We start from the raw sequence: 15,816 nt of genomic DNA on the forward strand, positions 1-15,816 counted from the left end.
CAGTCGTTAGCCCACCAAACTATCCAAGACAGCGCGGTTTGTAAGACACAGAATGGAAACGTGTTCGCGGGTTGTTTGACCAAGGCACAACAGGGGCCTGCTGGAACGAGCGAGATGACATTCCGAGTCAGACAAGCACGAAGACGCCGCGAAGGGCGGGACGGTGCTCGGATGAAAGTCGTACCTTGTTGGCATGTGCCCGCTTGAGATACTAGGTCAATGGAGACTGTTGGTATACAAGTTTAGGGCTTGACAGGCGTTGACATAGTGAAGGGGGACAAGAAGGTCATCCGCAATGACAAAGAGCGACAGAACAACAAGGAAGAGAGAGAGGAAGCGTAGAGAGACGGCTTCGGACGGAAAGCACTTTGCAGGAAAAGCAAAGTGCAAGAGAGATAGAGAGAGAGTGGAAAACAAGCAGAAAGCAGAGAGACAGACAGGAGGAAGGAGTGTTACTACTGATGATAGTGGTAACGATGTGTGTGTGTGTAGGCAGGCGTAGGAGAGAGCTGCTAGATGGTGTGATGTTGGTCGTGATTGTAGTGGTAAATGATGATGGCGGCGGTATTGGTGACGACGGAGATTGAATGACGCTGCGTACTTCAAACAGCAATGGTCTGGCGGCTGGGGGGGGGAAGGGAGGGGAGGGATGGGCTCGGTTGCGCAAGCTGGAGGCTGAGATACGAGTCGGGTGCGTGCCCTTGCGTTCTTGTTTAAAGACTGGGCACAGACAGCGGGTGTGGTTATGCCCTGACCATATGTCGAATGTGCAAAGCAATACCGTCGAGGCGATCGCCATAGAACCGCCGACGGGCTTAGGGCGTTCCGCGTCGAGGCCGGGGCGGGGACGAGGATGAGGGTGAAGCTGCAAGGCATGTCATCCCAACACGCTCACCGCTAGTCGCCAGTCGTGTGTCTCGAAGAGCTCGTCCGACGGTGGAGGCGGCGATGTCGAGAGGGAGGAAGATGCAGCAGATGTGCAGCCCAGCCAGCCCAGACGGCGTGCGGCACCCGCTAATTGGCCGTGCGCACCGGAGACCGCATCACCACCGCCTCACTTTTGCTCGCAACCAAAACCAGGGCGAGCAGTCGCGCGGCTTGCATGCTGACCCAGGGAAAAGCCAGCCATCCTGAAGCCTACTTACTTGCTCCCCGGTCCGTTGCCGATACAGCGTATGGACTGACGGGGGCGCGGCCAAGAAGACTGAGACAGTGTCTATGTAACAGGACAAAAGACACGGAGGGAAAGAGATGAAGATTGAAAGATACAATACACTACACAGTAATCTCACACAGTCCACTTCCGACGACACGCGGTTAACGCCGTCGTCGCGCGGATGTCGCCCCGTCATCATACTTACTACTTACTCGGACGAGATGCATTCATTCCCTCTTTTAGCCTCACTCTAGCCCTCTCAGCCGCCCATTCCCCGAACGCCGCTAAATCGCCCCGTTCATCTGGTGCCTGGCTACGATGTTTCCATGCTATTAATTACTCCGATGATCCCCTTCCCAGCGCACCCGCCTCGCCAAAAAAAAAACAGATCAATCAAGATTTCGTCCCGCTGCTCTCGCTCTCTCTTCTCGCTGACGTTTGACCTCCGGACACGGACTCTGGTGTCGTCCGGTGTATGAGGATCCAGCCATAACCCAAATAGGCAATCCCGACCATCGAAACCCATAATACCAACAACCCATAACCAACAACAACACTGGATCCGGACCCATTTACTTGCGTACCTTTTTCCTTTTTGCCTCACCCAACATGAAGGAAAAAAACCACTCAAACACTTACATACATACCGCATACACACACACTCTCTCGCAATGACGTGTCTCTCTACCCCCCTCTCCCTCCCCTCCTTCCTGCAACAAAACCCCCCCACACGCAACCTGCAAAAGAAAACCCGCATGCATGCTTCCACTCCCCCCCCTCTCCAACCCTCCCGTCCAAATTTCCAACTTCGCTCTTTCAACAACCCCCCTACCCCATCTACCCCATCTACATCATCATCCCCCTCTCCCCCTCGTCACAACCGCCCTATCACCGCCTTCCCTCCCCCCTCCTCACGCGCTCCCTCCTCTCCCCCCTCAACGCTTCACCTTGGCAGTCCACACACCACGCACAGCGTCCCCGCGCCCACGCCGTCTGACTCATGCGACTGCCGACTGCACACGCTCTGGCGGGCGTGTGCTGCGTGGCTTTTGTGCAGAGGCGGACGTACGGGTATACGGGCGTGGGCGGACAGGCGCAGTGCAGGGACGTGGTGAAGAGGGCTGTACACATCTTTTTTTTGCCTTTGTACTCTGGTGCTGCTAGACTCGTTTGTATGACGACTAAATGTGTGAAGCGAGTGGAATGGGTAAGTGGGATTGTGGTCTCGTCTGGATGTTCTTTGCTTGCTGGAATTGGCTTTACTATTGGAGTGCTGTTATGAGCATCTCGTGAATTATATGACTTCTGATCGCCTTGTTCAACTATGCCTTATGTCTTCCCTTGCCTATCTCCCCGTTCAGTACAATCAAGCAAGAGCAATCAGGTCGGCAACTCACCTCCATGCTGTTGCTTTCCCCTTCGCCTTCATGAGTCGCTTGACAATTGCTATGAGCGAACAAAGCACAACAAGGTTTTCGGTTTGAATCGCCTTGTTCGGGGTCTCTCCATTGTGCGCCCTTTTGGAGTTTAGATCTCCAGCAGGGTTATGTGTGATGGTGGTAGACTGGCGTGTGCGGGCTATGGGCATGGACTCTCTCTGTTCGGATTACAACTTTATCGTATTACTATCACGTACTAAGATGATATCCTTGAACAACAAGCTCATTGCGCTGCAGTTACATGACAAGGCGAAGTTCTTTAAGATAAAGCAGTGGCGTCTTGACAACATAGTGTACGCACGAACATACACCGGATTCTCTGTTCGTATCTCCCAAGATCCGTCCATTACCGAACACGATGCCGATTCCCAGTTTCGTCTTTGAATAACATGATCAACCATCAAACGAAGTGAAAAAAAAAGAAATTAAGCCGAACAGACGCTTTGAACGTGAATCGTTTGTCTGCCTAACAGCCAAGAGAGCACTAACAAGCTGGCCATCAATCTGTGGAAAAAGTCCAATCTGTTTGACGCAGCTAGACACTCAATCATTTGTTAGTATTATGCAACAACAACGAAGCGTGTTTGGTCGCGCGGGAACAGCATCATATTAGGATAAGTAGTAATAACGAGGAAATGAAAAAAAGGGAGGTAGGCAGGCGGCAATCATCTATTTCAAGTAGCAAGTAAACGCTTCCTAAGCAGCAGTTTCCACGGATGGCTCGCTCTTTGTTTGCTTGCCGGTACGTCCACGTGGGGTTTCATGTGAGCTCTTGGTCTCATGCTCGTCTGAACTGTCGTCAATAGGGCTTTGGGGCCGGCTGTCGTTCAAATTGCGACGACTACGCGCCATCTGCAGTCTCATGTTAGCATCTTATTCAACTCTCACAGATAAAGAAATCAACACGTACCCATGATCGTACACCTCCAATCAGACCGAGGTTGTAACCAGCGGTGAACTCTGATGATTCCCTCGAGGGGTTGTTCGCGCGCGGAATATCCAGATGACTGAGTCGTGAGAGTGCCGAGGGCGATCGAGCGGAGCCTGAGACATCCATGGCTTCGGCTTGCGAATGCTCCTTTGTAGGAGTTCTGGCCGGGCTTCCTGGTCGACTTGTTTGCCAGAATTGACGGAAATCTCTGCTGAGTTCTATGCCGGTTGTGGTCCAGTTGGCCTTAATGCTGTCGCGCAGCTCCGCCATTGTACGCTTGACATCGAGCTCGTTCTTCTTCAGCCACGATACGTTGAGTTCCTTACGTGACGTTCCGCGCTTCAGTTGGCGGTCGATGTACTGGTCGTAATCTCGTACAATCCTATAATACATTAGCAGGCTCCTGACTGGTGGAAGTGAGACTCTTACTTGGTAATAATACCTGTTGTGCTGAGACCCTCTGTTCTTTGGGTGACGAGGAACATGCCTCGCTCCTTGATGGGACCGTAGATGTCATCGCCCTCGTCCGCTCCATATGGCAGATCGTCGTGAGCAACATAGTCGATGTTGTGCTTCAACAGGAACTCGGCCGTAACGATCCACGGACAATCTTCAATGACTTCGTCAACCCATTTGCAATGGCGTACGCTCTCGGCGCGCTCCCTTGCAGACAAAACCGTCAGACCCTTGCGCTTATGTGTCTCCTTGTTACCCGTGACACCGACCACCAGGTGGACGTCCGGAAAGGCAGTCTTGGCCTGTTGAAGCGCACGCATGTGACCAAGGTGGAACAGGTCAAAAACACCATCTGCGTATATCCTGACCGGGCGCCCCTGGGGCGGAGGGTTCGTCTTGTAACCGACGGGATCGACCAGACCGGCCTTTGGAGGAGGCGGCATGCGCATAGATTCGGCCTCGCCTGCCTCGCCATGCTCGCTGTCTGGGGATGATGATGTGCGGCGGCTCTTCTTGCTGGCGCGCTCCTCGTCGTCCTCGCCGTTGTGGGGGCCGTCTGCTACACGTACTCGCTTGGCCGTGCCATTGGTGTCGGCCTGGCGCTCCTTCTTGGACGCGACGGCCTTGAGCACAGGATCTACGGTGCCCTCGTCGGATGCATCGCGAGAAGAGGGTTGGACGGGGTCCATGGCGTCTTGCTTGACGGAGTCTACGGCCGTGGTTCGCTTTCGTTTTGGTGGCATAGGCGGTGGCAGATGGGTGCAGGCGGTGAACCAAGCAACGAGAGGGGGAGGGCGACTATGGGCGCAACGTCGTTCTTCTTACAGAACACGCGCTCTTGGCGAAAATGCGTTGGGATGGAAGCGACCGCAGGTGTGGGGTGGAGGAGACCGAGGAGCTTTGTGATGGACAACGCGCGGTCCTGATACGCGGAAGACGTGGGTCGGATTCCGAAAGCTGGAGCTACAGTGACCGCTACCAAGGGGGCCGCTTAACGGGTGAAGGAAGGAGGGAGGTGTCGAGAGGGCGACGCGGCCGGGCTCACCAGGTGTAGGCAGAGCACAGAAACAAGACAGACAGGCAAAGTGGCCAGAAGAGTGTGCACAATCGCGACACAGTGGGCAAATAAACGTCGTCAGATACGCGTAGATTACACCTCGCATCTTCCCATAAATTTCGCACCGCTTCCCTGATCCTAATCGCGATCGCCCTCTTGGCATGACGAAAGTTCACTCGCCGCCCCCTGCGCCACAGCACCGCATACCAGCAATTGCCAAAGCCTGCCCACGTGTGGCATTGCCCATTCTGATTCCTGCATTCTGTAAGATTGGCCTTCTTCCCGTCCCCTTACTAGACGTACAACACGGCCGCTACACCAGAGCCTGCAACGCGCCACGCTCGACAAGCACGCGATGACGACTTGTAATCGATCCAAGCCATCAACTCAAGCCCACTGCCGTCTGGAGCCGCCAGTGACCTTAATTTGCGGCGCGTAGACCGCAAGTCTGCATTTACTACTCGCTACGAGGCCCGCAAGTTTAAGTAAAGAGAGTAAAAAAAGAGCACATGAGGTCATACGATGTGGTGAGACGAGACAACAGGGCTTGACTGCTTGCGGTAATAGGCCTGGGCCTCATGTTCCTGCCCTAGCCGCTGGTTCGTCCAGCGTCCAGACCCGAACTTCCCCGTCATCGCCAGTACTCAGCACCACCTCCTCATCTTCAGACCGCTTACCCTTGTCTGCTCTCCGCGCCCAGGCAACGTGGTTGATCTCAAACACATCGTGTGCTGAAAACAGTTCTGCAACAACTATCCATTCCGTCGGTGATTGTGCTTGCGCCGGATCAAGCTCCATCTGATCTCCATTGGCGGCATTCGAGGCATCCTGCCTCCAGCGCTCTTTGTACACGATAACCTTGCCGTCGCTGCCAGCACTGACAATCATGCCTGTCCTGCGGCTCCATGAGACTGAGTAGATGGCGCGTTCGTGAACTTGCGGAAGTATGGCTTCCTGATACCAATCTTCGTCAATCGCCGCCGAACGGATGATGCTTGGTATACCCGTGTTGCTGCTCGAATTATCATCCCTCTCCTTTGCCTTCCGCCTCCATATCCTCACTGTGCGGTCATCTGAACATGTCGCCAGCCGTGGCCCCGAGCGCTCAAGATCCTCAATATACTGTGTCTTCTCTTCAGATAGCCCTTCTCTCTGTGCTCTCCAATCCTTCTTACTCATCCCACTTCCCTCAAACTCAGCCCACCATACCGTCTGACTGTGTCCATCTATCATGGAAACCTGCACCCAATCGTCCGCGTCTTCCCTGTAAAGTCTGACTGTGTCATCGTAACTTGCACTGGCCAAAAGATCCTCTTCTGGATGCCACGCCACGCATTTGACGTCTCCATCATGCTCTTGCAACACGGCTACTGTCTCAAAGTTGTCATCTTCCAGTTCTTCCCATATCCACACGCTCTTATCGCGCGAACAAGTGGCTAGGTACTGCCCAGAAGGGCTCCACGAGAGACACTTAATCTCGGATTCGTGACCGTCAAGAATGCAACTGAATTGATAGTCTTCTGCTTCGTCGTCCCCATCATCGTCTTCGGTGTTGCCCATACGCCGGTTCGTGAAGTCGTTTTCCAATGTACCGCCTTGTTCTTCACGCCGCCAAATGCCGGCGCTCGAGTCGAAGCTGCCTGTAGCCAACACGCTCTGGCCCTGTGTACCAGGCTTCCATGATACTGTTCGTACGCTGCGCTTGTGACCTCCGGTTATCGAGTGGAGTAGTGTAAAAGACGTGAGACTATACACGCGAACGCTTCGGTCTGAGCAGGCCGTCGCAACAATGGGGAGAGTCGGATGTGGCGCGGACTGCCATGTTCGCGAGTTTGAAGGCGGTGTGAGGGTTGCGAGTCGTGAGAGTTGGTGTGTTTGCGTATTTGCTGGCAGAGACATGGTGGGGGCTTGCGCGCGAGCCGCAGCTTTTGATAGTCGTCAGAGACAAGCAATTGTGAGCTTGGAGGGACTAGAAAGAAGCTCGGTACAGGCAGAACTCTGGTAAGCCTGTTTCTGCTGTTCTCGCTGAGCTATGCGACCGAGTCAATGTTTTCGATGCTTCGAGAGTGGGGGTACAGAAAGTTCGGATGAGCGTCATAGGTACGCCAAGCATCCCACCACCATCTCCGTTGCGTTATCGGACATCCGCATTCGCTTGCATCCCTCGCCAAATCATGTGATCATAGGATCTCTCTGAAGTCCATTTGTCTGGTCACATTGAATCCGTGAACAATCATATTATCTATTCTCGAGTTACTTCGATCTATCAAGCCTCTTCTCATAGAGCACGCCGTTCCCCAAGTTAGTGGATCCTGCCCTTTGTCGCTATGTATATAATGGATATATCAAATATCTACAGAAGAAGAAACATCGTGAATCTATATCAAAGAGAAAGCTCATAACATAAACGAAATCTACGGAAAGGAGTGATTAGCTCCAGGCTCCACACTGGTTGGTGGCCGGCTCATAAGTGAGCCACGGGATGCTGTCGTAATCGTCATCAACAGATCAGCCAGCGTTTGGCTCTCCTGATCCACCATATTATTCTTCGCTCTTTTCATACTATGCATCTCCACTTTGAAACTGGATTTGCTTCTAGGCGACTTGATTTCCTCAAGGGAATTCGTAACCATTCTGCCCCACATACTGTGGCCCGAAGCCGCTGTGAGAGTCCTAGTATGCAGTCTGTGGTTGACAAGGTTATCCACAGAGTCCGTTTCTTCGTTCCAGCTCCTCTCGCTAGATAGTGATTTCTCTTTGCGAAGGCTCCACGGCCACTTGGAACTGAGGCTTGAAGACGAAGTTTCGGCATCTGATTGCGCCCGCTGGAGATAGCCGAACTCGTCGTGGTTTCTTTGCACAAGCACAGCGTGGTCTGCACATCCTGTCTGCGACCTGAGATATGTCTTGAAAAACGAAAACGGTATTGCCTTAAGAGTGAAGCTCTGCAGCGATTGGACGTAAATTTCCTTGATACCACAGAAAGCAAACACCTTTGCCTGGCTAAAATCCGTTTGTCCATTCACCATGTCGAGTTGTTGTGCCGAGAACGTGGAAAAATGCAGAGCCTCTTCAGGGCATTCCCGGAGAAGGGATTCGATCTGACTGCCAAATTTGTGCATGAAAGCGGAGACTTTAGTATCTGGTTCCGAGGAGGCTTTGATCCGCGCCAGGCACCGGTCCAAAGTGAGCCCGTCGAATGTTGAGAGGATTTCCAATTGATGACTGTCGAGTTGATCGTCATCAAGTTTGACCATTGGGAGCCGGCCTGAATTCGCCCGCGGTACCACGACATCCATGCTTTTCATGCCAGGTCTTGGTTGTACCAAGAAAGAGGCAAGGTAGGTGCCGCTCTTCGGAACAGAGTACTGTCTTTCACTAAAAGCATGTAGGCGTATGATAAGATCCTCGAGTTCGCCACAGGGGATCTGCAGGCTGCGTGCTATGTTATGGCTGACCTGCTCGATTTCGGCGAAGCTGTAGCCTAGTTGTTGTAATCGGTGTGCTTCTGATGCGTCGACTTTCCTCGAGAGTATGAGCATCTGTCCCTTTCCGAACACGACTGGCTCGAATCTCCCCGACTCGAGGTCGTTAATTGTCACGTTCACATCTGGTGTAGTCTTGGTTGTATGTGTACCTGTCCACGTCCCGCGATTGGTGGTCATCGTGCCAGTAGTCAAAACATCCTCATATAGACATCCCAGCTTCTCGAGACCCATTTCAAGAGCTGTAGCCATCTCATCAGCTGTGACGCAAAACAATTTACGGAACGTGGCCGACGAGGTTGCATCGTCGCTCTCGTGTAATGAGTTGCGTCTTTTGTTTCCGGGAGAAGTCGCTTCGAGGTATCCAGCCAGTTGCAGGTGTTCACGCATTGACGGAATGAGATCGGAGATACCATTCCAGTTTCGTGTGACCCTAAAAATCCATTGGAAAACCGGATGGGACGTGTCGAGTTCATCGTCGAAGGCTCCTTGATTGAAATGCTGGATGATGGTCTGGCACGGCATCAACCCAGTCTTATTGACCAGCAACTTCCCTGAAGGATCAAAGGTGGCAAGAGCTAGCACGGCTTGCTGCGCCCTGCTCTTTTCCTCTTTCCGTTGGCGTTGTTTGATGAAGCCTAGTATGACACATGCAATGCATGAGATTGTTAACTGATCCATGTTAGCAGCAGAGTTGACATTTGCAGCCTGTGACTTACAAGGCAATAAGCGACAATCAGATTTACGTTCTGGTCTGCTTCCTCGCCATCATGGTAAGCCTCGATCTGATACCAAGTACCTGTTGCTGCAGTCCAGTGCATCCTAGACCATGTTAGAAAGTTTATCATACCATATGTGTGCGGTATCACTCACCCGCAAATGCCCACAGCCAGAGTAAAGGACACACATATGCGCCTCCAGATATTGTTCATCCATAGTTTTCCCCAGTAGAAAAAGAGGCCAAACCCAACCGAACATATGACCACAGCAACAGCTGCAGAACCAACCATATTCGCCCAGTTCGCCGACATTCTGCAATTCTCGACGCCGATGTTTCCCAGAAAATGCATCATAGTAGTGGCACCACCTGTACACAGCCCGCATACAGCAAGCGATCCGTATCGAACAATAGCTCGCCGACCCAGCTCGTGAAATCTGATCGCGACAGAGAGACCCATGAAGATGGGTATAATGGGTAGTATAGCTGACAGCACCACATATGTCTCATCGTAGTATAGCTGAATCTCTAACTCGCCGTCACCAAGGATGATTGCACGGTTCCCGACAAAATGCATGCACCAGACTGCGACCAACCCGAATGTTACTGAACAAATAGCAATATCCGCCCTGTAACATGTAAGACGCTGTGATGTGATGTTGCTTTTGAATACGTACCAGGGACGCCATCCTGTTCCAGAGGCTCGTCGGTGCAGTAGCTCTACGGTGGTAAAGGTCCCAGTTAGGCTGACAAGAAACGAGGCGAATACAAGATACGGGAGAAAGGATATGGGAGGTATGGTTCCGACGAGGTATTTGTCTTCGACCTCTGGTCTCAACATGGTAAATGCGACGGGATTTTGGTGGGTTGATGAAGAGAGAAATGCACCTGTGCATAGACGTCTTTCCGATAGATCTGGATGTTGTTAGAGCATGTTTCTCCAGCACATTGTACCGATTGAAAAAAAACTACGCACGTACTTAGGCCAAAGCAAAGTCGCAACGCTGTTGCTACACACTTTCCACAACACGTGTTTTCGACGGAATTCGTCTATCGCAAACGTCAATCTCCCCTATAGCAACCGGCCGCATCAATACAAAACAAGTGAATAACTTCGAGTATGCTAAGCGTACCAAACGGATTCTCTGGCGCTTTATTAAAGCAGAAATCTAGCCTCCCCTCTCTTGACAACGGACAACCCCGTTACACCATCCCTCGCCAGGTGAATCCCGGGACAGACCGCGAGGCTCCACAGTAATTACTCCTTGCGGGAGTTGGTGCTAGGTTGGGTTGCGAACGCCACAACTTATGCGCTAAGTGGTGGTGACAGCCGTGGGCGATGAAACACGGTCCCAGGGCTGAGGGCTCCAACGATCGATAAACTTTCTTGGCCTTTTGATACTCAGAATTATGGTCGACTGTTGTTCTTTGGTGTGCTTTGATCTACCGATGCGCTGCAACTTGATATATCCCATTGTGAGAGCGCTATGCCTATGACTTGGTAGTTATTGAGAACATTGCCCGTATAAAACAATGTAATTCACCAGCTGATAAATCCTGTATATAATTCGCATCTGGGAAGTGCACCGTGAAGGGCTTTCTTCTTCCTCAAGATATTGTAGTGGCAAGCGTTGTTCCACTGCCTAGCGCTGGCTAACAAGCTTCCTCAAGCAAAACACGATGCTACCAAGGGCGAGTGTTGCCAGTTGACATGGGCTCATGTGGCGCCTGTTAGTGCGATAATACTTGGCGAAGTTACTAGTAATAACTGTGGAGTGGAGTTTAGTGGTGTTGGTTGGCGAGTATTGATCAGATCATGAATTTTAACTCAGGTTGGCCGTTGTCGTTGAGCCGCTGTGTTTTGGATGCTTATGAAAATTTCGTATGTCTGAGTACCTCAAGCTTTGAGCGATGCCACTATGAATGCTTCATAGATACGTAGGGATTTGACGATCCCGTGTTGATCGTCACGGTGAATTCTGACTAGGGATTGAGAAGTTGGAAATCTGAGCTGGGACTCGAATAAGGTTCGGAAATCTTAAATCATCTGATAATTATATCGGACGGAGTTGCCGCCAATTAGCAAGCCGTTTTAGCAAGCTCTCTTCTACTCCCAAGAACTCATACGATATCGGGTGTTCCATCCGCAAGGTTGCAGCTAGGAGCGGAAACTCTGATGCGCAGTTCTTTGACAGCTGTCTGCCGGAGACAAGTCCTAGACCATGTCAATGTAGGCCTGAAACTAATGCCGTCCACAGGACAGTATAATTAGGGAAGTCGTATGTGGGGGCGGATTGGAAGAATAAAGTTTAAGCCAGCGCCTTATTCTATATATAACGTCAGGGCCCGATGTTACTTTCTTAACTGAGGCCTGGGGCGCTCATGATTCAGGCTCCCTTCTCAGCCAAGAGAAGCTTGCCGCCTGCCAAGGAACGAACTACCCAAAACTTGCCAAGGATTGAGCGACGGAACACCAGTCTCATATGGGCGGGTTCTGAGAGTCCTGCATTATTTGTGGATGATATATCTATGCTGTTCTGGTCGCTACCCCACAATTCGGATTGTGCTTGAGGCCAAGATGGATGGGGTCAGAGTTGGTTGTGCCTGATCGGATGTAGTATTAGCGATAGGGATGCATGACCTCATTCTTCTTTGCAGTGTTTTGCATAGAAATAGGCGCATTGAATATGTACTCATGATCCTATGATAGAAGAAGTCCGAGGTGAAACAACTTCTAGTGCATGTCAAACAGATTCCACGAAGCTGGTAAACCTAATCATGTCAATTGTGACACTAGTGCGGTGCGCAAAAGCCAAGTATCAGTAGCTTTCGTCCAACCAGAAGTTGCGTTTGGATGCTGGGTCTGTTCTTCTTATGCCCACGCAAAAACCCTGCATCAGCGCACAGACGATGCATAAGTAGTTCTTGAAAGCTACACCAGGCAGACGTGGCATCAATACCCTGCGCTAATCTTCAAATACCTGTTGTCCGGGCCCAATACGTTCGGGGATAGGTTTGTGTGTGTTCGTAAACATGATCATTCGGATCTGCCATCGCAACCGGAGTAGAGACCTGAAGACGCCTAGTAGGATAGTGGATCAAACAATAGCTCTTCTTCCAACTCGGTAATACCGTAATTTGTGATAGGTTTGGTGAAGGTTTCGTGTTGTGTTTGGACTTGGTGATTGTCACTAGTCACTATTTGCGGTATTAAAGGCAGTAAACACCCACCGTCAGTACTTTCGCTTGAGTTACTAAGGGAAATATCTTCGTCGTGTACTGCATATAAGCCCTCGTTCCATTCGATGTCTTTCCCCACTAACATATCTTCTGAGTCTGAGTAGACTTCCTCTGAAGGGGAGCCAATGCAGGCTAATATCGGCGGTGTAGGGTCGCGAAGTAGACTTTTTTGTGAATGCACCCATAGATTACTTGCGACATATCGCGTGATACGGGCGGTGTTAGACTCAATGGGGTATCCTGGCCCATGGGTTTTATCTCGACCACCCGCAAAAGCAGCGTTGCTGATGATCTCCATTTTGGACTTCAGAGAAATAGACATTGTTCTTGCAAAGCTTGTTTGAGCGAGTGACTGAGCAACTGTGGGCATTAGTTGGGCTCTCTGAGACAAAGCCTATTCGAATATTAGCAGTAGACTGAGGGATGTAAAGCGCTCCATACATCGATATATCCGCTTCTCCATAACGCAGGGGCTACATCGGCCAATCCCAGACGGAATGTATTCGCTTTAGCTTTTAACCCATTTGGATATTTAGAGATTGTACCGCGTATGCAGAGACGTAGTGCGCTATCGACCATGGCTCGCACATTAACTTGAAATTGCATCATCGAGGAAAGACTGTGCGCTGACTGGGAACTTAGATCTACCCGCATATCTCTTTCATCACTGTCAGCGTGTCGGCGGGGAAGTTTTAGAGGCGTCGGTGACATGCTAGTGACGGATCGTTTTCGTTTTCTGCTAGCATCAAACGGAACGGGTTTTGGTGCATCATGACTTGAGGCGCTTCCAGCCGAGTCTACATCAAAAGGGATCATAGTCTTATCTTCGGCTTTAATGCGCTCATCCGAGGAGGAGTTCGATCGCGGCACTACAAGCTTCCGGCGCGGACCTGTCTCTAGAATGTCCAGGCATAGGCGAACCGAATGAAGTGATACAGAAATAACGCCCTCTGGTGGCCCAATATCTGTCGCCGGAACATCTGAAAACAGCCTGTGATGCTTTTGCCCCACCTCCTTTCTAGCGACAGTAGCGTGACTGATATTGAATCGAATCGTTCCTGAGTCTGTTATGGAATTGCTGGGAAGGGTTGGTCTCAACATTAATTGCTGCCATACCTTGATCTGGTTAGAAGGAAGGGGTGAACTGATGTGAGTATGGCTTACTGGAGCCTGGAGAATAGCATTCGTGAGGGTTTGGAGCTGCTTGTGGGGCAGCGCCTCATTGTTCACCGTCAGTTCCAAATTCACATGCATATCATGTCCACGATCAATCCATAGTAGTCCAGATGCAAGGGCTTTGAGACACTGAACAGGTGTGAGCTGTGCAAGGTAAGGTGAGTCCTGTTTTGGTGAGATGGTGATCAATGTTGTGAGCCAAAGCTCGTGATGGGCAGTGGGTGCATGCAGTACTGCGCGCCCCAGCTCGACGGATCGCGACATTCTATCCCCAGATAACTCTCATCGGTACCAGGGAAGAGGGGTGAGGCGGCATTGAGGTGGAGCTTGTCAGGAGAATGGAGGATGGCAGCTGTGGGGTATCGCCTTCCGCGCCAAGACCCGGGACCGCTCTGTCACTTGATGTCAGTCGGTACGTCACCCCCTGCGCCTTCTCCGCTTCGCAGTTCCACAACAAATCCCAACATGAAGGTTCTCACCAGGAACGCGCTCCAGCGCGTCAGCCAGATTCGGGGATGCGGCAGCACTGTCTCGTCCTCATCTGCTATCCTGTCAATACCTTGCAGGTCTTTTCACTGTAGCCCGACACCACGCACCGATGGCGTCTTCCGAGAGCTTACTGCCATGCGGGTGCGCACGCCTTGGGTAGAGGCTCTACGACAACAACAAGCAGAGGCCAATCAGCCCTCTGAGCCTTCGAAAAAAACTGAATTGCCCAAAGATCGCAAACTGACGCCGAAGCGCATGAGTGAAAGCTACCATTCAGTTGTGCTCCCTCTCGCCCAGGATCCATGGATACTCGACACATATCTCAATGCATCAGGTCACATCCGCCTTGGGACCATTTTCATGGATCTTGATGCACTTTCGGGTATTATCGCGTAAGCGTACAATGGCTGTGCAGAATAATCGCTTTTGTCTAAACACGCCCACAGATACAAGCATACAGGAGATGACGTTACCACTGTTACTGCAAGCTGTGACCGCATCACCATTCATTCTCCACTAACAGAGATCTGTGATCTGGAGCTCTCCGGCCGCGTTACGTATGCGACGGGTAGGAGTAGCTTGGAAATCACCATGCAGGTTGCAAAGGCACCCAAGGAGGGTGAAAAGACAAAAGATGAAGACGTCCTCATCAATTGTACCTTCACGATGGTTTCCCTGGATCCTGTTACGAAGAAGTATGGTCTTTGATATCTGTGATCTTGATTGGCGACTGACAACATTACCAGGCCGGTGAACGTCAACCCGTTAAAGATTGAGACATCTGAAGAACAACGAATCTACGCTCTGGGTGAACGCAATTCAAGAGTGAGAAAAGAGCGTCGGGAAACCTCTCTTCTTAAGCATACACCAAACGATCTCGAGAGCGATCTAATCCACGCATTCTGGCAAAAGCAATTGCAGTACCACGGTATGTCACATTCTTACACTAGTAATATGAGTCTGTAAGCTAATTGATGCAGATCCGTATGATGAACTTCGGAAACCTGACAATGTGGTTCCCATGGATGCAACCCGGCTGCAGACTGCGACCATCATGCAGCCTCAATACCGTAATCGGCACCACTTTATGATATTTGGTGGTTTTCTCCTTAAGCAAACCTTTGAGCTCGCCTTTACTACCGCTGCAGCCTTTGCCCATGCCCGCCCCACCTTCGTGTCGCTCGATCCATCCACCTTCCAGAACCCTGTGCCTGTAGGCAGTATCCTATACCTCACGGCAACGGTAGTGTATACAGACCCACCGCTGATTGGCGCACCGGGAGAGGAGTTTGACGAGAACTCGGAGTACACACGAGTGCAAATCCGGGTTGATTCCAAGGTGAGGGATGTGGAGCATGGCCACTCGAAGCCGACTGGCCAATTCAACTACACGTTTACAGTGCCAAAGAACATTAGGGTCATGCCAAGGACATATCAGGAATTCATGATGTACATTGATGCGAGGAGGCGAGCAGCGCAGGTTAGGCAGACCCTAGAGGAAGGGAATACTGTTAGCCCGAAGACGGCTGAAGACAGTCTCACGGAATAAGACGCAGAATGCAGGTGTAGGATCTGAGAATGCTACCATGTTGAACATTGATTGCGCAAAAAGCGTTGTTGAATTCGATCAAAATCAAGTGGAAATGCACGCTCTAAATAGCCAACAAAC

General features: G+C 51.2%; 5 protein-coding genes across 5 annotated transcripts; 1 reads left to right on the top strand and 4 right to left on the bottom strand.

Annotated features, from left to right (window-relative positions):
• Positions 1–3,291: 3,291 nt before the first annotated feature.
• Positions 3,292–4,725, bottom strand: COCVIDRAFT_34186 (hypothetical protein; the record flags this gene model as incomplete). The annotated part of the gene is made up of 3 exons (XM_014705366.1): positions 3,292–3,447; positions 3,506–3,908; positions 3,956–4,725. The coding sequence occupies 3 exons, from the start codon at positions 4,723–4,725 to the stop codon at positions 3,292–3,294; spliced, it is 1,329 nt and encodes a 442-aa protein (XP_014560852.1).
• Positions 4,726–5,615: 890 nt separating this feature from the next.
• COCVIDRAFT_12538 (hypothetical protein) lies at positions 5,616–6,938 on the bottom strand (the record flags this gene model as incomplete). The annotated part of the gene is made up of 1 exon (XM_014705251.1): positions 5,616–6,938. One exon carries the CDS (start codon positions 6,936–6,938, stop codon positions 5,616–5,618), a length of 1,323 nt encoding a protein of 440 aa, XP_014560737.1.
• A 515-nt stretch (positions 6,939–7,453) lies between these two features.
• Positions 7,454–10,083, bottom strand: COCVIDRAFT_88291 (hypothetical protein; the record flags this gene model as incomplete). Its single annotated transcript, XM_014705367.1, has 4 exons — positions 7,454–9,196; positions 9,244–9,346; positions 9,398–9,871; positions 9,920–10,083. The coding sequence occupies 4 exons, from the start codon at positions 10,081–10,083 to the stop codon at positions 7,454–7,456; spliced, it is 2,484 nt and encodes an 827-aa protein (XP_014560853.1).
• A 2,241-nt stretch (positions 10,084–12,324) lies between these two features.
• On the bottom strand, positions 12,325–13,922 carry COCVIDRAFT_23113 (hypothetical protein; the record flags this gene model as incomplete). Its single annotated transcript, XM_014705272.1, has 4 exons — positions 12,325–12,440; positions 12,498–12,876; positions 12,924–13,598; positions 13,647–13,922. The coding sequence occupies 4 exons, from the start codon at positions 13,920–13,922 to the stop codon at positions 12,325–12,327; spliced, it is 1,446 nt and encodes a 481-aa protein (XP_014560758.1).
• A 201-nt stretch (positions 13,923–14,123) lies between these two features.
• On the top strand, positions 14,124–15,696 carry COCVIDRAFT_12541 (hypothetical protein; the record flags this gene model as incomplete). The annotated part of the gene is made up of 4 exons (XM_014705252.1): positions 14,124–14,539; positions 14,594–14,842; positions 14,894–15,075; positions 15,128–15,696. The coding sequence occupies 4 exons, from the start codon at positions 14,124–14,126 to the stop codon at positions 15,694–15,696; spliced, it is 1,416 nt and encodes a 471-aa protein (XP_014560738.1).
• Between the last annotated feature and the right edge of the window lie 120 nt (positions 15,697–15,816).

Source organism: Bipolaris victoriae (genome assembly GCF_000527765.1).
Source record: "Bipolaris victoriae FI3 unplaced genomic scaffold scaffold_9, whole genome shotgun sequence".
NCBI lineage: Eukaryota > Fungi > Ascomycota > Dothideomycetes > Pleosporales > Pleosporaceae > Bipolaris > Bipolaris victoriae.